We start from the raw sequence: 20,712 nt of genomic DNA, 5'->3' as shown, positions 1-20,712 counted from the left end.
ACAGCCAAGGGACAAAAATAATAATGTTTCAACTTTCCAGCATAACGGTAAAGAAAGAAAAGTAGGGACTTAAAAGGATAGTGTGGATGATGGTCCAGATTTCTTCGCTGAAGATGTAAATGAAACCAGAAATTAGTTGATGAATGAAGTTGTAAAAGCACTCAAGATGATTGTGGGTGATTGTGGTACTTTTAGCAGTATACGAGTCACCATACGTAACACTGAGTATTCAAACCACATTATTTTTTTTTTTTTTTTTTTTTTTTTTTTTTTTTTTTTTTTTTTTTTTTTTTTTTTTTTTTTTTTTTTTTTTTTTTTTTTTTTTTTTTTTTTTTTTTTTTTTTTTATTTTTTTTTTTTTTTTTTTTTTTTTTTTTTTTTTTTTTTTTTTTTTTTTTTTTTTTTTTTTTTTTTTTTTTTTTTTTTTTTTTTTTTTTTTTTTTTTTTTTTTGTTTTTTTTTGGGGGGGTTTTTTTTTTTTTTTTTTTTTTTTTTTTTTTTTTTTTTTTTTTTTTTTTTTTTTTTTTTTTTTTTTTTTTTTTTTTTTTTTTTTTTTTTTTTTTTTTTTTTTTTTTTTTTTTTTTTTTTTTTTTTTTTTTTTTTTTTTTTTTTTTTTTTTTTTTTTTTTTTTTTTTTTTTTTTTTTTTTTTTTTTTTTTTTTTTTTTTTTTTTTTTTTTTTTTTTTTTTTTCTTTTTTTTTTTTTTTTTAATTTTTTTTTTTTTTTTTTTTTTTTTTTTTTTTTTTTTTTTTTTTTTTTTTTTTTTTTTTTTTTTTTTTTTTTTTTTTTTTTTTTTTTTTTTTTTTTTTTTTTTTTTTTTTTTTTTTTTTTTTTTTTTTTTTTTTTTTTTTTTTTTTTTTTTTTTTTTTTTTTTTTTTTTTTTTTTTTTTTTTTTTTTTTTTTTTTTTTTTTTTTTTTTTTTTTTTTTTTTTTTTTTTTTTTTTTTTTTTTTTTTTTTTTTTTTTTTTTTTTTTTTTTTTTTTTTTTTTTTTTTTTTTTTTTTTTTTTTTTTTTTTTTTTTTTTTTTTTTTTTTTTTTTTTTTTTTTTTTTTTTTTTTTTTTTTTTTTTTTTTTTTTTTTTTTTTTTTTTTTTTTTTTTTTTTTTTTTTTTTTTTTTTTTTTTTTTTTTTTTTTTTTTTTTTTTTTTTTTTTTTTTTTTTTTTTTTTTTTTTTTTTTTTTTTTTTTTTTTTTTTTTTTTTTTTTTTTTTTTTTTTTTTTTTTTTTTTTTTTTTTTTTTTTTTTTTTTTTTTTTTTTTTTTTTTTTTTTTTTTTTTTTTTTTTTTTTTTTTTTTTTTTTTTTTTTTTTTTTTTTTTTTTTTTTTTTTTTTTTTTTTTTTTTTTTTTTTTTTTTTTTTTTTTTTTTTTTTTTTGGGGGAGTTTTTTTTTTTTTTTTTTTTTTTTTTTTTTTTTTTTTTTTTTTTTTTTTTTTTTTTTTTTTTTTTTATTTAAAAATTAATGGTTTTTTTTTTTTTTTTTTTTTTTTTTTGTGGGGTTTTTTTAAAAAAAAAAAAAAAAAAATTTTTTTTTTAAAAAATATAATTTTTTGGGTGGGGGGGGGGGTATAAAAAAATTTTTTTTTAATCTCCCTTCCCAACTTTTTTCGGACATCCGACGGACTGCCTTGTGTTATGTGGGTAACTGCAATTTTGAAAACCTTCGTCTGGTATGGTCGTTTCTTTGCCTCTTGGTGCAAAATGCAGAAAGTAGATGGGATGCATACAATACAATACTTTGCAGCCTTGTACTGTTCATCTCATCACTTGCATGCACTTGCTTCGTCCTAAAGACAAAGGGGTCCATTAATAAGTCTGTGGTCTTGATGCTTGTTTTTGAGGACCTTTCAACGAATTGATTGTTCATAAAATGATGAGAAAGAATGCCAAACCTAAAGGCATTGAGAAAACAAGTCGAGTAACAACAAAGTAAACGAAAAAAGTACAATAAAGGACCTAACTCTCCAAAACAGGAACGGATATTTGAATTTCTTCTACATTACATTCCCAACAATATCGATCTGAGCCCCCATACCCCTACATGGCCCCACATTCCGATTCAAGATCTTAACCTAAGACTTAACCTAACTTACTCTAACTTAAATCTAACTTAACCTAACTTGAATCGGATCGCGGAGTGTGTCGGTGTCTGTGAGGCTATGGTCGACATTGTCAGGAAACGACTGTCGAAGGAATTCAAAAATTCGTCCTTCTTCTTCAGAAGTCTGATCCTTTATATATGGCTTGTTTCGTTACCATGTGTCGCTCGTTCTCGTTTTCTCAGCATGTTTCGGTTTGGCCTTCCTACTCGTTCATCTCTGAACAATGTTTACATTCGTTGAAAGAGTGGTGTAGTTTACTCGAGGGGGTTCAACCATTTTTCTATCCTTCTTCGCCAAAACTCATTCTTTTTCCTATAATTCTCTTTGTTCCTTTCTTGTTTTCGGAAGAAACTATGATTTGATTTTTCTCCCAAAGTTCAAAATTTTTTTCTTCTTTATTTGCTTCATATTTTTATTTTCAGATTCCTCGGCAACTTTTTGTTGTTCTTGGTTTTCACTTGCTTCTTGGATGTCATTTGCTAGCTGGTCTACATGGTCTTCTGTCACTTCACGCGCATCCTTTGCCTTTCGTCGGTGAAAATGAACGGCCGTCCACTTTTTCAATTTAGACCCCAATTTCCCAAGTTTATTTTTCTTATTAGCGGTCACCGTGGTGCCGCTTTGCGCTGCAGTCAGTTCGTCTTCATCATCCGATGGTTTTTTTTCGTTTAAACCATTTTGTGACGCATCTCCTTCGGAGAGAGGTATGGCGATTTCTTCATTTTCAAAAATTTCTCCAAAATCGGGTTTATTGGCTAAAGGTGACTCATTTGGAAGGTTCGGAACTTCCGTTATAATTGGAGCCGTGTCCGTTGCTGGAGAATACTGAAACGTAAATGTGTCTTGGTTGACGTCTGTTTTTGCGATATCTGAATAAAACTCTTTAGATATTTCGACGTAATGGATGTGATAAACTTTCGGGTATTGTTTGTATTCGTAATGCAGTTTCTCATCTGAGCGTTGACCTACATGGAGGACATGGATGTGGTCAACAGATTCTTTAATGTCATCTGCTTCTGACTGTTCTAATTCTTCTTTCTGCCTCGTAGCTTCAGCAAATTCATCCAGCAAATTATTATGCACATGAACGGTATGATCTTCCCAATCGTTCGCATCCTGTGACGGAAAATGAGCTAAAAAATAAGCAGTCCACTTTTCCCATTTTGATCTTAATTTCCGAAACTTATTTTTCCTTTTCGATTCATGAACAGGTTTAGTAATTTCAAATACTTCTCTTTCAGTCCTCGTTTTTCTTGAATGAGTAGCAATCCACTTTTTCCATTTTGTCATAGCTTTGCGAAACTTGTTTTTTCTTTTTTCTTCAATAAGAACGGGCTCAGTAACCGAAGGATATTCACATGGAATGTCTGGATCTTCCGTTATTTTAGAAACACCTCCTTTTGATGGATCATACGAGAACATAAGATTTAAGAAAAATAATTGAATTAGGTAGTCAACATAGTCGTTAGACAGTTCAAGGTAGTCTTTACGGTGTCTTAGAAGAAACTCTCTGATTTGTGCTTTGTCGGTATGAATGTGGGTAACTACTGCAAGTTCTGGTAGTATATCTAGTGGCATATCATGGAGTACAGGTATGTATATGAAATGAATGTGGACTACTTTCGGAAATCCCCATGGATCTGGATAATCTGAGCAAAATGACTCGTTTTCCAAAAAATCATATTCCATTTCTGGATTGTCGAATGGATCAAGGAAAAGAAGAGGGGTTAAAACAACCTTTTCCTCGCTATTGATATCCAAAACATCTGGTAGTACCAGTTCATTGTCTGGGGACGGTGTAGGTTTCTTATTTAAAAAAGCGGAATTTTCTTTTTTGATTTCTGGGTTGTCAAGATAACTGGTGGATCCGTTTTCACAAATTTTTTCCTCGATTCTCGGGCCAGAGAGGTTTTTGTACTCTTTAGATACACTGGGCTCACTGTAGTAAGATGAACATTCTACAATAACGCTGTGCTTCTTCCAGTTTAAATAACAAATCCAAATAAAGAAGCTTAATATTACCAATGCTGTGATGTCTTCCATTTTGAAGATTTCTATTTGGTGTTGGTTAGTGAATGTATTCTTGCTGAATGCTGAAGCTGAATTTTGACGGTTTCTTATATAATTGCAAGTGCTGATAACTCGATAGCAAACCTCGCTTTTCTCGAAAAAATGTTATTTTGCAAAAGTTACCTTTAGTTACCTTTAGCTTTTTGTTGCATGTCGATTCGTGACACATATTTCACACATATTTCAAGTGAAAAAACATGCGAAAAATTTAGTTTGTACTAATTTTCTTGACAATTGGAATGTCGAATCGAACATAGGTTTCATACGATTCGTTCATAGATAGAATCGATAGCGCTTTCACGAACGGCTGAAGATGTTATGTTTTTCGTGGAATAATTATTACTTATCATAATCTTATTATAGAAACGTTAATTAAATGCAACTGAATAATCGGCAATTAATGAAATCGGCATGGTACGCCGAAAGCAATCCGCTGAAAAGGGTGCATACCAACATACAGACTGCATTCGTTGTGGAACATTTTTTAACCTCTGTACGCGGCTCCTGAAGAGGGATGGCTCGCAGCTTGATGAATGGGGATTCAAAATACATTTTGGCTATTTGTTGGCTAAGGCATCGGATGATGTGGTTGCATAATAAGACGAATACAAGAAAACAAAATCCTGTCAGAACAGTATTTTTTTCAAGCGAAAGAAAGACAAAAACAAAACTACACAAGACTAATTTTAATAATATAGATGCTTAAAACGTAACGTAGACGTTTGTTAAGGTATGCCTTGGAGTAAACCTCGGATGAATTCATCGGGAGATGGAATATCCTCTAATAAACCTAGAAACAAAAAAACATAGCCAATGAGACGATCGTGTAAGACAGCTATGACGCTTAGTAAAATCTCACCAGCAACATCGCAAAATTCGTCAAATGAGCCGCAAGTCAGAAAATCATTTTGATACGCGTTGAGTAGTTTGTCAGTGGCCCTTAAAACGGCTTCGTCGTTGTGACGAATATATTCGGCTACTGTTCCAGGCCAGTCAGCGTCAATTTCTCCCACTGTTACGTTCTGAATCATCCACACAATAAGGATTTATAGCCTAAACTCTGGAAACCTGATATCACAATTTGTACCTTCAATACAATGTTGAAAATTCCGTTGACGATCGAAAAAAAGACGAGTGCAGGTTTATAAACACTGTAATCAAGTATCTGTTTTTCATGACGTTGGTCGCTTCCCTTTGACTGATGGGCACGGCAATGTGCCGTCACCAAAAGGCGACCAAGGTAGGTTAGCCGATTCGTATTCCAGCGCTGGCAGCTCTGCAGAAGCAGAGACAAAGTCGTGTAATAGAAGGCGCTATCGGATTCGACATGATTCTCCACCCATTTTTCTCCTCGGGCAGTTTCCAGAAAACCTAGTTGTTAATCCAGAATTAAAATAGGGCACATACTTCTCAGGTTCAAAAGACATACTTCTCAGGTTTTTCTCTTCGCGACTCCAGGAATGTGTCGTATTTAAGACGTAAAGCGCTGCATAAAGAAGATATGGAAGGAAGTGCATATTGGATTGGGAGCCACCTCCACCAGACTCATCACTGAAAGACCGTTCCAGCGCGAAGCGCAAAATGAGCAACTTCAGGTCGTGGCACGTAGACACGTATCCGATGTCCCGATGACCTGTGCATTCCTGGAGGTAGGTGTTGTGACGAGCAAGGCCAGAACTCACAGGCGCGTCCAGAACTCACAGGCGGCGATGACGCGGTGGAAGAAGCATGCGGTGAGCCATACCAAAGCTGGGACTCGAGATCCTCCAGTTGGCAGCGTCGACTAAAAGTGTAAATGGCCAACACTCTACCCGGCTGGAAGCGGTAACCTTCACGACAGATGACGCAGACGGGACCAGGTTCTTCACCCAATCCCATATCAACTAACTGTTGTAGAATGGGATTTTCGGCTTTAACCTGACCAAGTGCGTTAGTTTTCATTCCGAGAGCTCGAAGTTGTTTTCTCTCATCGCCATAGCCAACCGCTTCTTCTCTCGTTTTGTCTGTTGGCGAACTTCTTCAATCCGCTCGGCAACCTATCAGAATTAAGCGAACCATTCCTTAAGGGATGTCAAAGAAAAAATGATATTCTAAAAAATGTCTCGTACCGTAGGATGGCCTCGCATGGCCTCTAACAAATTCTCAGCAAGAGAACCAACGTGTTCATCGGATGAAATTTGTTCCAAATGATGAAAGAGTGGAATCGAATCGACGGCTAACGCCAATTGGGTTGTGACGTGACTGTGAGCCAACCCTGTCAGGAGACGCAAAACAAACTTCAACGATGGTTTTGCAACGAATTCTTTCCATTCGGGACTGTCTCGGGCGATGGCCGAGCGGATGGTAGGCGCATTCTGAAGGAGATAATCCAGCGCAGTGTAGACCACCTGTAAATAAGTTTATGCATAAGCTATTGTTAGGTACACAAAGAAAATCATTTCTAACTCAAAACGTACCTTCGAAGCCACTAGGCGATCCTTCAAAGTATTGCCTATAGCGTTGTGGTCAATACCCGAAGTGAGAGCACAGAACAATTCCAGTTTAACGGCCTGTATCGTTTTTCAAGAAAATGTTATCAAGTTAATTCGATTAAGTCAATTTTACTGCTTCGCACCTGCTCGGTACTGTGTTCTCTGTCATACTGGTTGAAATCTAAACTTTGCCGGAAATACTCAATAAGCACATCCATCTTGGTGTTGTTGACGAACGTCAAGAAAGGAATAACACGAGTTAAATGGGTCAAAATGCTAGTGACTGTCTTGGAACCCGCCATTTAGGCCGACAACTGCAACAAGAAGTCCAGATCTTCCTTGGTACCAAACGTCGAAGAAAAAAGGGCATATTAATCAACGCTCTGTGCGGAGGCTTGACATAAAATGGCTTTCATAACTTCCAAAAGTTGTTCTGTAAATGGAGGCATGTTCTGTTGAGCCTGAGAAAATATACAATGTTTATCAAAATCTAAAAAAGCAACGTCAAATTCTGCTAAGCACTAACAACCTGTAAGCATAATTTAAGAGCACCAAGAAGTCGTTGGACGGCATTCAGTTCCGGAGTAATCAGGAGAGAGCGGTTGGTCTGTACTTTGGTGCAGAAAGACAGAAGTTTGACTAAGGCACCAAGAAGTGGCCGACCTTCGCCCTGAATATCCCGGACACAACTCAAGCGCTCCAAAAGAACATCTAATCCACCACATTCCCCCATGACATTTGCCAGTTTGTAAGTCTCTTCGTCGTTAGCCGGGCGCTGACGTTTATCGTCAAACCGTTCGATAAATTCTTCCGTAGCATCTCCTAATAAGCCTCGCATCCTATACACGATCCTCATTGGCTCGGCTTCATTATTTTCAGAAAGGAAAACCTAGATAACCGGATCTTAGTAAGCGTTTAGAAGCATTTGAAAAAAAAGGAGCACATACTTTGCGATAGACATCTCGGACCGGCAGATCTAGACTCATAATTTTATTGCACACCAGTAGTTCCATACCAGTATCGTCTTCCAGAAGAGCAACTAATTCACACTGAAACAAAGATGAAAAGTTAATAAACGTTAACTGTAATAGGCGTGCAGTTATTCCTTACGTCTTGGCAGATTTTGTTTTTAATGTCACGCATCAACGGACCAAGGCCGGGCTCCGTGCTGCTGTAAGGATTACCTTGCATTCGCCCTAAGTAAAAAAAAATTAGGAAAATGGTCAGCATCCTTTATAGCTAATGATGTCAATTGAATAAAATGGATGTTCTTTTTTTTCTTCGTTACCTTGCAAGAAATCCTCTTGTTGAGGATCTTTGTCAAGCGACATAAGGAATTCGACATCGTCTTTCTCTTCCGGGTGGATGATAGAACATAGACGTTCGACTACAAAGACGGGCGTTACGAGGCCATCAACGAGGCATTGACGTAGAGTTTGAACGCACACAGACATGAACTGTTTCGTCTCGGCTTCAGTTCCTGTTGTCATGTCTCCAAGAAGCTGTAGAAGAAGTTCTTGAGTGTCCTCGACGAGCCGCGTACGTTGAAGGACCAAGCGTCGTAAGTTCAAGTAACCGTTTAAAACATGACCAACTAGGCGCCCTTTGTACGCTTGGCGAACAGATGTCTCTTCCAAAAAAAAGGAAAGCAGTTCCACCAGCGATTTCATAGCATGGCCCTGCGACAGCTCGGATGATCTGCCGACCATTTCTTGTCGAGTCAATCCATTGATTTCGATCTCGATCCAATCCGCTAATTTGGGTAGTAATCCACGACTCACTAGATAGTAGCGCCAATGCTCCTTTCGAACCAAAGACATGTATAATGCGAAAAATTCCGCGCCATACGGACCAGCTTGGCCCAGCTGTGCCAAAAAACTAGTCAAAAGGTTGACGATTTCCTGTCGGCGTTGGGGTACGCGAGCGAGTCCTTCGAGGAAGACACATGCCGTTTGGCGACTCAATCGCGAGTTCGGATTAAACAACATAGACTGAAGCCAATTGGAGCCCGACAGTTGACAAGATACCGGTCGCTCTTGTTGTTGCCTCAGCTGGTACTTATCGCGCCAGCGAGCTCCATATTTTTGCATGAGGTGGAGCTGCCGTACTTGTTCTGGCCTTTTTCCGAGTACAGGAGAGTCGTAACGTGACAGTACGCGCGACTTCCAAGCATCAAAGCTCTGTTGTGGATCACCTACACCAAGAGAAAAAAAATTAGAAAAAAAAGAGGAAATGTTTGAGAACCCTAAAACGAGACGGGCATTTTACCTTGAAGCCACCGTTTCAGGTCCATGAGAACATCAACATGGCCGGCCTTTGAAGATTCTTTAACGTGGATTTGCACCGTCCCAGAAGTACCTGCATTACATAGGACACAAACAATAAACCACTGAAGTCAAACCAGTCTCAAACTATACAATCATTACCTTGGATGAGTTCTTGAATGATTCACAGACAAGGTAGAGTGATGACATCCATGACAGCTGGCGACTGCAGATGGTGAGTTGATTTCAAAAATAGCTGGATGACCGAGCGCAGACGCTTCTCCCAGCACGTGTCCTGGCATTGAAGGCTAGCTGCGAACAAAGCCATTTCGTGTCGAATGGAGTTGAGCAAAGCCAAGCTATGACCGGAACGTTTAAGAACTCTGTCAACGCTCTCCATCAGTTTCTGGTTAAGGCAGTCGACGGCGTCAGCGTTATTCAGCGTCAACAAGCAGAGCAGATCACGGACTTCGCCACGTGATTGGGCCGATCCTTGTGCGATATTAAAGTGGAGCAATTCTTGAAAGCAGTCCCTGTTCGAACATTAGCCGCCGCAGCAGAGGCTTGGTTGCCATTGCGCGCAAGAGAGTCAGACAGTGATCTAGAGCGGCACTGGCACACCCGTAGCAACAAGTCGCTCCAGTAGGTAGTGGTACGAATTGGCTACCATCGAATCCAACGGCCCCTTGTCCGGGACTTGAGCGTCTTACAGCTTTTTGCCTCTGGCTGGCATCATAGGCAACGATATCGCGGCGACAGGCCGCCACCCGTTGAGCTATTTTGCTCAATTCCTCAAAAGTTGATTTACACTCTGAATGATAGCGTTGGCAAATCTGTTGGATTGTTTTGTTTATCTGTCCTGTTCCGGGTCCTCCAGCAGTAACAGACCCATTGCCATTAGCTGCGGCTGTAGTAGATGACCCTCCTGAATTTCCAGGTAGCCCCGACGACGATCCAGAGCTCACATCATTTCCTGCTAAGACATCGATGCCGGAATTTTCACCAAGCTTACTGATCAGTACTTCCAATCCTTCCCTATAAACATGGAAAAGAGAAAAGAATGTAACAACGTAAAAGGCCAATTCAGTAACGATAATTATACTAACTTATAATTATACTAACTTATAATTATACTACTGAAGAAACTAAACGGGACGGAGCCCGAGCAAAGCGAGGAAAATAGGGGATTTGGGTGGGTAAAGTAAAGTATAGTATAATAAAGTAATAATTTAGTAAATTAACCTAACCTAACCTAACCTAACCTAACCTAACCAATTGAATATACTGAATACTAAACATATAATAACAAATTTACCTCCGTCAACTAGATTTGAACCCTGAACCTTTTAATTAATAATCCAGTGCTATACCACTGAGCTAGCAGAATAATGACTTCATACAAATGTTTGGCAATATCTATATACGAATTTAATATATATTACCAATTAATGACGGCAACATTGCATTCCAACAGTTGGCAACATTGGAATTTAAGCCGAACATTTATTCTGTTTACAAGTAAATACAGATCAGTTCAGTATACTTGCTTCTCTGAATTAAGTAAAAGTAAAGTAACAATAAAGTATACTTTGGTCGGGTAAAATAGACTTTATCCGAAAAAAGACAACGGAAACAATGACAGTAAAAGATGTGCAACAAGAATCGGTCTAAGTCGGAATTTTTTGTCGCGGATTGGCGATGAATCAGCTGCTAAAGAAGGTGCTACTAAACAACGACTTATGCGGCCAACTTTTTGGTACTTGCACAGTCATAGATAGGGCTCGGCCCCGGTTCTCGAAAACCCGGTTTACCCGCGGTTCGTCGCCAAAAAAAGTCGCCCATGAGCGATCCGGGTAGTCTATTTGCCAAAGTGGGTAGGCTGGGCGGATTTGATGGGCAAACCGGGTATACCCACCGCCATCTTGAAAAATGGCAGCTTGCAAAGCCCCAAGTTAAATTAAAAAGGAGGTTAGCAAAAAAAAATTTTTTGTGGCGGGAAATTCAAAGGGCGTCACTTGATTTCATGGAAAAACTCGGGTAATCGGGTAGGAAATCGGGGATAACCGGGTTTTGAACCCGGGTAATGGAAACGGTTTTCGAAATTGTGTTACCCACATGGTACCCGGGTAGGTAGTGGGCACAAAGTCTTAGGAACCGTTACCCACCGGATCCAATTTTTTTGCCGAGAAGACCTTCCCATTCGCCCAAATACCTACCCATTGGACACGGGGCCGAGCCCTAGTCATAGAACCCTCATAATCATAGTCGTAAGGGTTCTATGACTGCCAAAACTAAGTGTCGGCGCGCAGTGTGAGTTAGAACAGGCTTATGTTGAGCAGTATTGGTCTGTTTGCAAGCTGACGACAGGAAACAAATATTAGGAGTTATTTATTTATCGTTGCCAAATTCTTTGTTTCGTTTCACTAAACTTATTAGATTTTTCAAAAGGACGGCTCTGTTGTGTGATAGAAATGCCGATGGCTGATTTTCTGAGGAGAAGTTAATTGGTTGCTCTAATTTCATTCCGTATTACTTTGTTCAACCCTCGATTTGTTATGGCCCTTTCAAAAACCACCGCTGATCCAGTAAATTCATTGTCAAGTGGTAGTAATTCGCTGACGTGGAAAAGTTGTAGCTATTGCCTTAATAAGACATTCAAAACGTCGGCAGAATTCACAAAGTAAAAAAGAAAATTTCTCCCTTTAAAAAAAATGAAGTTGTTACTACCCAATACCCTTATTTATATATATTTAGACACTTGAGAGATGATCATTGTAGCCAGGAAGGAGGTTCATTTGTTTGCCATTATGGTTACAATGGAGTCTGCACATCATTACCTGTGGAAGGAGTTAGTGACAGAGACTATGAAGATCATGTCATGAAACACCACACCAAAGCACAGGATGGAGGAAAAGAATCAGGTACATCAAAAGCATTCATCCTTTTAAGTGCATAATAATAACCTAGCAAGTTTTTCACAATACACAGGCATTTTGTGTGGGATGACACCCTCCCCACTTCAAGGGCATCTGTATAGGTTAAGTCTATTGTCAGATGGGCCTGCTTGGAATGTCAATGCAGCTTGCCAAAATATGGCAGCTATTTTAAATGACCCAAAGAAAGGAAAACAAAAAGACTTTTTCACTAGAACATGGGGTGATGGATTCATTGAAAACACTGCTATACCAGAAAGCTCACTACTTCCTATTGTTGATGAAGCTTATTTCACACCATACCTTAAAAAGATATCCAAAAGATACAAAAAGTCTTCTAAAAAATCTAGTATGACATCAGCTATTGAAAATATTCCAACAAGTTCAATACCCAAACCTCTTGGTAATCCAATTACATTTGTATTTTCACTGTTTTCAGACAAAATTGTAATAATGATTGAAATTGTTAATATATTGCTTTTTGTTTTTTGTAAGCAGATGGGAATGAGGGTGACCTTAGTGCTATTCCTCAAGCATTTTTGCAGCCTACTTTTAACCTCAGTCAACCAGATACGTTCCTCAAAGTATTCCCGTTTATTCGAGAGTCGGGATTGTCCCATGTTTTGGGGACCGGAAAAACCCTCCAGGAGAAATTGAGCTACTATCTGGACTTGATTGAGATGCAAATAGCTCATCAAATATCACACAAGTCAGACGACTTTTTTCAGGCCGTTGCTTCGCATGATGCTGTACGCGAAGAACTAGGCAAAGCGCTAACGGCCGTTAAAGCACTAAGACTTAAAGTAAAACACGTTGATGTCACACATGTTCAAGGATCTTTAAAAGGTCAGTCCCACGTCAGCATTATTCTAAATTCATGCAGCTTACCTCAGGCTATATTTTTTCCCTAGTTTTACAATGTCAGGTTGCCCGTCAGAATTACGCGATGGTGTATCGTAAACTAAAACTAATGGCGACAGTGCATCAAACCCAGCCAACCATACAGCTTTTGCTCTCGACATCTGATTTTGTCGGTGCCTTGGATCTTATTGGCACTACGCAAGAGGTCGTTCAGCAGGAACTGATGAGCATTCACTGCTTCCGTTATTTGAGCTCACAGTTAAAAGAAATGGAGAATCTAATCGAAAGTTTGCTATCAAATGAGTTTGAACGCCTCACTACCGCCGAACTTAATCGACCCCTCAACGAAGACATACTAGTTACAGAAGAAGACAGGTTGATTGCTGTTTTATACGGAATGTTACGGCAGAGGCGTTACAACTTCATTGAGCTATTTAAAGGTACTATTTTTCAGGTTTTCCTGATCGGCTAACAGGTAACAATTGATTTATCACAGACGAAGGATTGACTGCCATGAAAGCCTTGATGAAACAAACTATAGTTGAAGCTCTTGCGGCGAACGACACCGATGTCGAAAGAGGTTCCATGCTCTTCGAGCAGCTCAAACATTTGAACTTTGTGTCTTGGACCAATTTGATGCGGCGGTGTATGACTAGTTTAGTTTCTTTACTGAACCGGATCCAAGCAATTCATGATATCATGGCCCATGTACTTGCCACAGAAACTAGCCGCCAAGACGAGGTATCTTTTATTTTGAATGTGCCCGCTGGGGAAAAAAATCACTGTTTAAATGACGCTGTAGGTTGTGGTAACAGAAGATGATCGTCAAAGGCTTCAACAGTCATTAAAAGAAATGCTAGAGTCACTTTGTGATTCGGCTCATGACCAATGCGGACGTCTGCTGTCCTCACGTACGAAAGATGGAGCTTTATTGGAAAGAGTCTCATCTCAAGAATTTGTGACTCTTGCTAAGTTGATTGAGGCTTTCGTCTTGGATTGTCAAAACATAAGTGGACACAAAGCCATCGGTTTGAAATTGGCGTTTCAGGTAAAGGTATTTTTTACGCTTAAAGAACCAGGCATTTACTAAGTATTTTTCTAAAGGGACAAGCTACGCGTTTCGTTCAAAAATTCCACGAAGAGCGGCGCTCTAAATTAGGAGCTGTCTTGGACAGCGAACGCTGGAGGCAAGCCGAAATAACCCCGGATATCCAAGAAACCGTCGACTGCTTCTTTCGTTCTATTGCCCGTCCCGAAATCCGACCAGTTTCCAAGGCGGAAGAAGATCGGAAAGACAAGATCATAGTCAATGGTGAATCGTACGTAGTGGTGGGTGCAGCCTTATTCTTTCTGCCTCAACTGCTAGAGTACTGCAATTGTGTGGACAATCTTCCAACGGCTGCACCGGATTTGCTCACTCGTTTGGTGGAGTTATTGAAAACCTTCAATTCTCGTACCTGTCAGTTAGTGTTGGGAGCTGGTGCTCTTCCCTTAGTTGGCCTGAAGACTATTTCAAGTCGCAATTTAGCTCTAGCTTCTCGCAGTCTACAATTGATTGCTTTATTCATTCCATTACTGAAGGACCACTTTAAGGAGAGACTTGCACCTAAACAGAAAACAATGATTAAACATTTTGATCAAGCTCATAAGGTAACAATATTTCGTCGTTGCGTGTCGGCCGTTTTTAAGAAATACCTTTGGAAAATCATAGGACTTCACGGATCACATAGTGGAAATTGAAAGCAAATTACTCACTCTATTAATTGAGATGGCGGAAAGCCATCTCTCTACATGGGAGATTAAGCCTCCAGTCCCATCCCTTGCTTTTCGGGCGATAAGCAAGCAAATGGCTAAACTGCATGAGGCCATCAACCCCATCTGGCCAAGCCATGATGTCCAAAACTTCTACAGTAAATTCAACGTGTCACTTAAAAAGTCATTGCAACACCACATAGCCAAGCACGGTGTTCAAAACAACGGCGGTCCACAGCACGGGTATGATTTAATCATTCCACGTTCATATATCCCAACACATTGAGATCTTTTTACTGAATTTGTTATTTTAGATTGGTGACTTCTGAGCTGATATTTTATGTTTCAAGTCTAAAATCCCTAAATGTTTTGCGTGATGACGAGACCGTAGAAGTGTTCTCGAAAGATCTGTGGAATATTTCACGATGATTCAATCTCCATAAGAGTTTGAATTTCTTGCTCTCCACAGTTCTGTTGCTATCGACCAAATTGAGCAACTTGAATTTGAGCTTTTTGGTAACTCTTCGATTGTACAGCCAAGGAGTGCAGCTTTGAGCAAAGGACAAAAAGAGCAAGCTAATGCGTTTCTAGTCGCCTTTCTTTTACTTGTTTTGCTTACCGCAATTCAACCTAAAAATTAATTGGATTCTGTACGTTGCACGAGAAATGTTCTATTTTGCAGCGAGATGACGAATGTAGACTATCAACGCCACGCTCGAAGTATTGGTTCCGGTTGACATTTTGTCACGGCCAAATATGCTTGTGGTAAGGAGGAAAAAAAACTGTTACAAGTCACTCGATTTAGTAGTTTTATCATAGTTGGGATTGCAAAGAGGGACGATTATATCTGTATAAAATATCCACTTCGGTGAATGGAACATCGCTGTCAAAAGAAACTACAATTGTTTTTAACCAATTTCTAATATTATACAACTTCATATCAAATAAAAAGATAAAAATTAATCAAAATAAAAATTAATTATCTTTAGCTTGAAACGGAATAGATATTCCTATGTTGTTGGTTTTAATTTTCGCCAGGGGGCCTTTTATTTAGAGAAAACAAGCAGACGGAACAAGCCAACGACGCCTGTGCTAGTGTGAATCCAAGCTCGATCTCTTATTTTTCTACTCTGATGTCCAATTTATTTTACATGTCCTAGTAGTTTCAGGTATATTTCAATCATGGATTCAGAATCGTGCACGATTTATTGTGGGAGTCTATCGCCAAAAGTTACAGAGGAACTACTGTATGAGCTTTTTTTACAGGTAAGACCACCAAGATTCAATTTATTTTAAACGAAGTTCTGATTCTAATGTTTTACAGGCAGGGCCGTTGAAATCCGTAAAGATCCCAAAGACTCTTCAAGGTGAATCTAAATTATATGGATTCGTCGAATATCAACATGAGTGTTCAGTGGACTATGCTATTCAACTCTTTCACCACACTACCCTTTTTGGCCAGGAACTTCAGCTCAAACGGAGAAAACAGAACAATCCAGGACACCCCCCCACTGGACAGATGTCAGGAATGCACCGCACGAGTAGTCTTCCAGTTATGATGAAAATCCCCATGCAGGCTCCTCAGTTGTTTTACAGGCCACCATTCATAACAGGCTTCATGTATCCACCAATAAGCAACATGTTCAACTATGGCCTTGTTATGACTCCACCTGTCCCGATGCCTTGCCATTTGCGCTTTGATGAAGCTGGTTTGCCAAAAAGAGACTTTGTTCCAACTCCAGATATTTTGAATGTACAATGTAGTGATTTAGCTATATCATCACATCAAGAAACAGGTAAAAGTAGGAAACATTAACTATTTGGTTTTTCAAAAATCATCTTGTTCTTTTTCCAGATCACACTAGTAGCAGGCATAAATCTTCCCATCAGGAAAGTGGCATTAATAAAAGAAGGAAAAGCAGTAACAGTAGCTTCAGTCCCAGCAGGCAGGAATATGACCGAGACGGCAAAAAAGCGAGGTATTCGCATTCAGACAAGCCCGAAAATCATCGGGACAGACAGGTGTATGGAGGAAGTGAGGATAGGTCTAGAGCATCTTGTAATGATTTGCGAGAAACTAGACATTTTCACAGAAATGACCAACGATCTAGTAGAAGGGACTATACAGATATTGAGGAAGACAGTAGACGTCGTCGCTGGGACGAACATAGCAGGAGCAGATCTCACCATGATGATAGACGTCAAGAGAACAGGTCGCGTCGCGATAGACCCGAAGACCGGGAACGGCATTACATAGACTAAACACCTACTTTACCTCCTACAGGAACAGATAGTTCAAATCATTTGAGACATTTTTGAGTTTTGGATTTAGTTTTCTAATGATGAATTTCTTAAATTTCATGCTCATATTATCGCACGTTTTGACTTAACCGACATTGTTTTTCTGGTGCGTCCGTGTTTGTCATTCTTTAGCAAAATGTCTGGTAGGTAAAAAGCAATTTTATAAAAATAAAAATATATAATCACCCTGGTTGTTATTGCCTTTTATTTTCTTGAAAGATCGTATAGTCAGAGAATTTTTTTTAGAGCCATTTTGTATTTGAAATATGTGAAAATAGCGAATGAAAGTGGAAATCATTTTTTTGTAGCGATTTTACTTTACTGAGCTTTGAAAAGCCAGACGAACATCAATTTTAACTGCCATGACACACAACCTGTGTCTGAATGAAGAAGCTACACGTGAATGTGCAGCGCACGTATGGTTTTAGGAACTTAATAATTCATCTAAGAATGGTATATTTGCTGTGCATTTTGTTTTCTTTGAAAACTCTCTTATATACACTGTATAGTCTTAACATAGACGAGTACAATAGGAAGGTTTTTCACCCCTCTTGTAAGAAACACAACTTCGTTTACCATTCCTCTCCCCAGCGTGACTTCATTCATAAGGACTTGCGCATTTACATATTCTGTGATATGGTTTGAAAGGATCATTGACTCTTTCTACGGGCAATTCCAAACTTGCTTGTTGTTGATAAAGTGGAATAGCTTTCTAGTGTTTGTTCTTTTCACTATTTCTTTTTAAGATACAACTTTAATTAAAAGGGAACTCAAGTTTGATGGTGGCCTTATTCCCTTCGTATGGGGAAAGATATTAAAAAGAAGTTGACTTTCTTTAGTAGTCAATCTACAAATAGAACAACCAGACAGAGAAAACCATTCAGGAAACGATCATTGCATAATTCCCCCCCCCCACACACACACATTAGGTATATATATGAGCTCAAAAGAATTTACAGATGATTACAGTAGGCTATTTTTCCTGCGACGGAAACCAAAAGTAATTCGATGCAGTACAATTGAAAATATTGCTGTAATGGACGCAGTGTGTGTAGCCTACTGGATGTTATTTTTTTTTATGTCATAAAACCTGTTCTTACTTTTTCTTGCATTACAAATTAAGTACAGCACTGCCAACAAGTAGGCTATCCCGTCTTGAAGGAACCCGAGATGCTGAGACTTTTATGTTTCAAAAGTTTTTTCGTTCAATTTCACATTTATCTTGACCCATTTGCAACAAAGTCTAACATTTGAATCGTATTCAGTTACCTTCACGAATGTTTCGAATCCTGCGGATACAATATTAAGAAGCACATGTTCTCTAAGAGTTAGTCTGTGGATGCTGTAGGCTACACGAGCAGCTTTTCATCTTGACCGACCCGTTTGTGATTAGGTATTTCACCACATGCATTTCTTACCAGCTGAAGCTGAGCTATACCGAACGGATGGAGCGATGGGCTACGTACTACTATTTTAAGAACAACCAAGGCCGAATATTTAATTGAAAAGGAAAGACAGACTGTTTTTGTTTTTTTTTTTGTTTTTTTTAGAAACTATAGTCTAAAAAAATTCACTTGCTTATATCATTGTATGTTAAAGAAAACGCTGTTGCAAGATTAGGCATCCCAGTTCATTTTTTTTGTTTTCCTCTAGTCAGTTTCAAATCCAAATTCCATAAATAACTAGAACTTTTGTCTATGGCTTATACTGGAATTGCCACCTAGGCTCTCTATGCGGTAGAGGCTAAACCGGCGACCGTAGACAGACAGTCTAGAAGGTTCGGTTTTTATTTTCCCAGCAGCAACCCCTTACTTTATTCGTTCCCTTTAAGTTCAAATTTATATTCTTTGTCTATTTAGACAATGTGTGAATATGTAATTATATACAGTAAGTGCTACTCCGTAAGCACCACGGATACTACATTTCCGGAGATACTCCAGTAGGAGTGACGTCCAGTTAAAAAAAAAAAAAAAAAAAAATCCCAGTTCATACAAACTCAGAACATGATCTCCATTATCAGTTTAGAAATACAATGTTTGTGTAGATAACACATTTTTTTTTCTATAGTTTTTATTTCTTTTGATTTTTTCTTTCTGAGGGCAGCCTAAAGGTCACCATAGGCGTGATGACTCTTCCTTCTTCGTTACCCTAGAACTTCAGAGTTTTGTGTGTATTAAAACTTATTTGCAAGCAAACTTTGACTTGATAACGACAACGAAACCATTTAACCACAATAATACACAACTGAAAATATCCTATTTCTACAAGGACTAAGTTTCTTGTCCTTCTGAATCTGTTAACTGAATCTGATTTCATACCGGCTCCTTCTTTTACTATATAGGAACATACTCTAAGCCAGTTTTACTGCCAAACATGTCACAAGAAGTCGAAACCAGAAAGTTCTTGCTGCTGCCTGTCAAATATTGATGGCGCAAAACAAATCTCTGCTAAGGCAGCAACGTCAGCAAAAGATTCGTGTGTTATAACGTCCATTCCTTTATTAGCTCATGGTTTCTTCAAAAATGTCCTACCTGTCGATCGATATTGATTGAAGGAGTTTTGTATGAGCCTTGGATGCCCTTGACGAAAATTGATGGTTTTTATCCCTATACCCTGGATTAAACTTACGATTTATACAACGTTTTGTTTCTTTGACGTCATCTCTTAAATATGCAGCTTATTTTTGCTGCCATGTATTACGGTAAGAGTATGTTATCTATATCCAAAAATGTGAATTTTTATTTGCCAATAAGAATATCAAAAGTCTAAAGTGTGTGATTAGGACTAATGTACAGAATCTTTATTAATTTTTTTTTTAGCTTGATTTACCAGGATGTGCGTTACCAATTTTCTTATGTTCTAGTTTTACAGGCCGTATGTCAGTTATGAATCAGACGCATTACGCAGCCTTTCTCTGATGGACACCGTGAACAACCGATGCCCGTTCGAGAAAGCTAATTGATTGGCCACGCAATAACAGCCTGGACTTGCAGAGTAACATAGTTTCCGGTATATACGGAAATACGAGGAAAGACTCGGTATCAAATTCCGTGGATAACGTCGTTGACTCGACAAGTGGATTGGCCTAGTTTCATGCCAGAAGACAAGCAGACGTCACGAGACCCGCAAAATAAGTAAGGGAATGTTTGAGAAGTTGATTCAGTTGCTGACGGATAGGTTAGGTTAGTCAGTTTCCCCTATTATCGGTAGAATATCGGAACAAAAGCAATAGGACGCTAAATGTCGTACAGAACGAGTCAATAAGCTATGGCTGACCGAGAAACGATTCAATCGTCCACCGGCATATCCGCCTCGGCGTTCCATCGAATGCCGGGTTATACATTGTAATATAGTCATAAGGCGATTCACCTGTGCACTAGATACATTCATCGCGCTTTAACGGCGATTGTACGTCACTGCGTCGGTGGCAAAACGGCTACGTCGATCAGCTATGCTACATTATCATAGGCAAATCAATGCAGCTATAATGGTCATGGAGACGGGGTTCACGATTTCCTGGTTTTTATTCTTTAAATAATCGACGGCAACATAAAAGGTGAAAGATTCCACTGCTGACCTACTTGGTTTAAAAAAACTGAAGCACGGAAACCTTTGAAAGGAAGGCAGTGCGTGGTCGCTTACCTTGCGATTTATTCAGAATCCAAATTGCCAAAAAAAAAGAATGAAAGAACAATCCATTTGCAATGGGGAATCAGATTGGTTGCTCAATATTGATCCATATAAAAAATTCTTTTCTTTTTAGATGACAAACTGAAGAAGAAGTGGGGCAACGTTACTACGTCAGCAAAAAAAAAAAAAAAAAAAACTTTCGAGACTTTTCAAGAATAAAATTATTCTCTTAAAGATTCTAATAAGAACAACTGTAATCTAACTGTTTCTGGCGCGGGTACCGTTGCCTTAGCTGGATAATTAGAATGCAAAATACCAATTCGGTGTGTAACGGAAA

At 38.1% G+C, this 20,712-nt stretch overlaps 6 protein-coding genes across 7 annotated transcripts; 2 read left to right on the top strand and 4 right to left on the bottom strand.

Moving 5' to 3' along the window:
* Nucleotides 1–1,639: 1,639 nt before the first annotated feature.
* Nucleotides 1,640–4,136, bottom strand: LOC116936800. Its single transcript, XM_032943951.2, has 3 exons — nucleotides 4,116–4,136; nucleotides 3,584–4,070; nucleotides 1,640–3,490 (listed from the first exon to the last, which is right to left on the bottom strand). Exons 1-3 carry the CDS (start codon nucleotides 4,134–4,136, stop codon nucleotides 2,445–2,447), a joined length of 1,554 nt encoding a protein of 517 aa, XP_032799842.1. The 3' UTR covers nucleotides 1,640–2,444.
* Nucleotides 4,137–4,784: 648 nt separating this feature from the next.
* LOC123469682 (E3 ubiquitin-protein ligase UBR4-like) lies at nucleotides 4,785–5,857 on the bottom strand. The gene is made up of 4 exons (XM_045168867.1): nucleotides 5,593–5,857; nucleotides 5,251–5,534; nucleotides 5,023–5,185; nucleotides 4,785–4,953 (listed from the first exon to the last, which is right to left on the bottom strand). Exons 1-4 carry the CDS (start codon nucleotides 5,678–5,680, stop codon nucleotides 4,889–4,891), a joined length of 600 nt encoding a protein of 199 aa, XP_045024802.1. The 5' UTR covers nucleotides 5,681–5,857; the 3' UTR covers nucleotides 4,785–4,888.
* A 31-nt stretch (nucleotides 5,858–5,888) lies between these two features.
* LOC123469681 (protein purity of essence-like) lies at nucleotides 5,889–6,936 on the bottom strand. Its single transcript, XM_045168866.1, has 4 exons — nucleotides 6,778–6,936; nucleotides 6,620–6,712; nucleotides 6,272–6,550; nucleotides 5,889–6,199 (listed from the first exon to the last, which is right to left on the bottom strand). Exons 1-4 carry the CDS (start codon nucleotides 6,934–6,936, stop codon nucleotides 6,101–6,103), a joined length of 630 nt encoding a protein of 209 aa, XP_045024801.1. The 3' UTR covers nucleotides 5,889–6,100.
* On the bottom strand, nucleotides 6,785–9,834 carry LOC123469680 (E3 ubiquitin-protein ligase UBR4-like). Its single transcript, XM_045168865.1, has 7 exons — nucleotides 9,061–9,834; nucleotides 8,903–8,992; nucleotides 7,923–8,828; nucleotides 7,745–7,830; nucleotides 7,582–7,683; nucleotides 7,164–7,523; nucleotides 6,785–7,095 (listed from the first exon to the last, which is right to left on the bottom strand). The coding sequence occupies exons 2-7, from the start codon at nucleotides 8,925–8,927 to the stop codon at nucleotides 7,006–7,008; spliced, it is 1,569 nt and encodes a 522-aa protein (XP_045024800.1). The 5' UTR covers nucleotides 8,928–8,992; nucleotides 9,061–9,834; the 3' UTR covers nucleotides 6,785–7,005.
* Nucleotides 9,835–11,201: 1,367 nt separating this feature from the next.
* Nucleotides 11,202–16,931, top strand: LOC116917783 (vacuolar protein sorting-associated protein 54). Of its 2 annotated transcripts, none has more exons than XM_032923380.2 (12): nucleotides 11,202–11,578; nucleotides 11,653–11,819; nucleotides 11,887–12,234; nucleotides 12,327–12,677; nucleotides 12,743–13,132; nucleotides 13,189–13,433; nucleotides 13,495–13,740; nucleotides 13,797–14,342; nucleotides 14,404–14,687; nucleotides 14,759–15,710; nucleotides 15,769–16,240; nucleotides 16,300–16,931. In XM_032923380.2, exons 1-10 carry the CDS (start codon nucleotides 11,454–11,456, stop codon nucleotides 14,871–14,873), a joined length of 2,817 nt encoding a protein of 938 aa, XP_032779271.1. In that variant the 5' UTR covers nucleotides 11,202–11,453; the 3' UTR covers nucleotides 14,874–15,710; nucleotides 15,769–16,240; nucleotides 16,300–16,931. The 2 variants fall into 2 exon arrangements, with proteins under 2 accessions (XP_032779271.1, XP_032779273.1); XM_032923382.2 differs by having other exon boundaries at nucleotides 11,203–11,578; nucleotides 12,330–12,677.
* LOC116936797 (splicing regulator RBM11-like) lies at nucleotides 15,627–16,706 on the top strand. The gene is made up of 3 exons (XM_032943948.1): nucleotides 15,627–15,710; nucleotides 15,769–16,240; nucleotides 16,300–16,706. The coding sequence occupies exons 1-3, from the start codon at nucleotides 15,627–15,629 to the stop codon at nucleotides 16,704–16,706; spliced, it is 963 nt and encodes a 320-aa protein (XP_032799839.1).
* Nucleotides 16,932–20,712: the final 3,781 nt, after the last annotated feature.

Source organism: Daphnia magna, linkage group LG2, assembly GCF_020631705.1.
Source record: "Daphnia magna isolate NIES linkage group LG2, ASM2063170v1.1, whole genome shotgun sequence".
Classification (NCBI taxonomy): Eukaryota; Metazoa; Arthropoda; class Branchiopoda; order Diplostraca; family Daphniidae; genus Daphnia; species Daphnia magna.
This window is presented reverse-complemented; position numbering and strand designations above follow the sequence as displayed.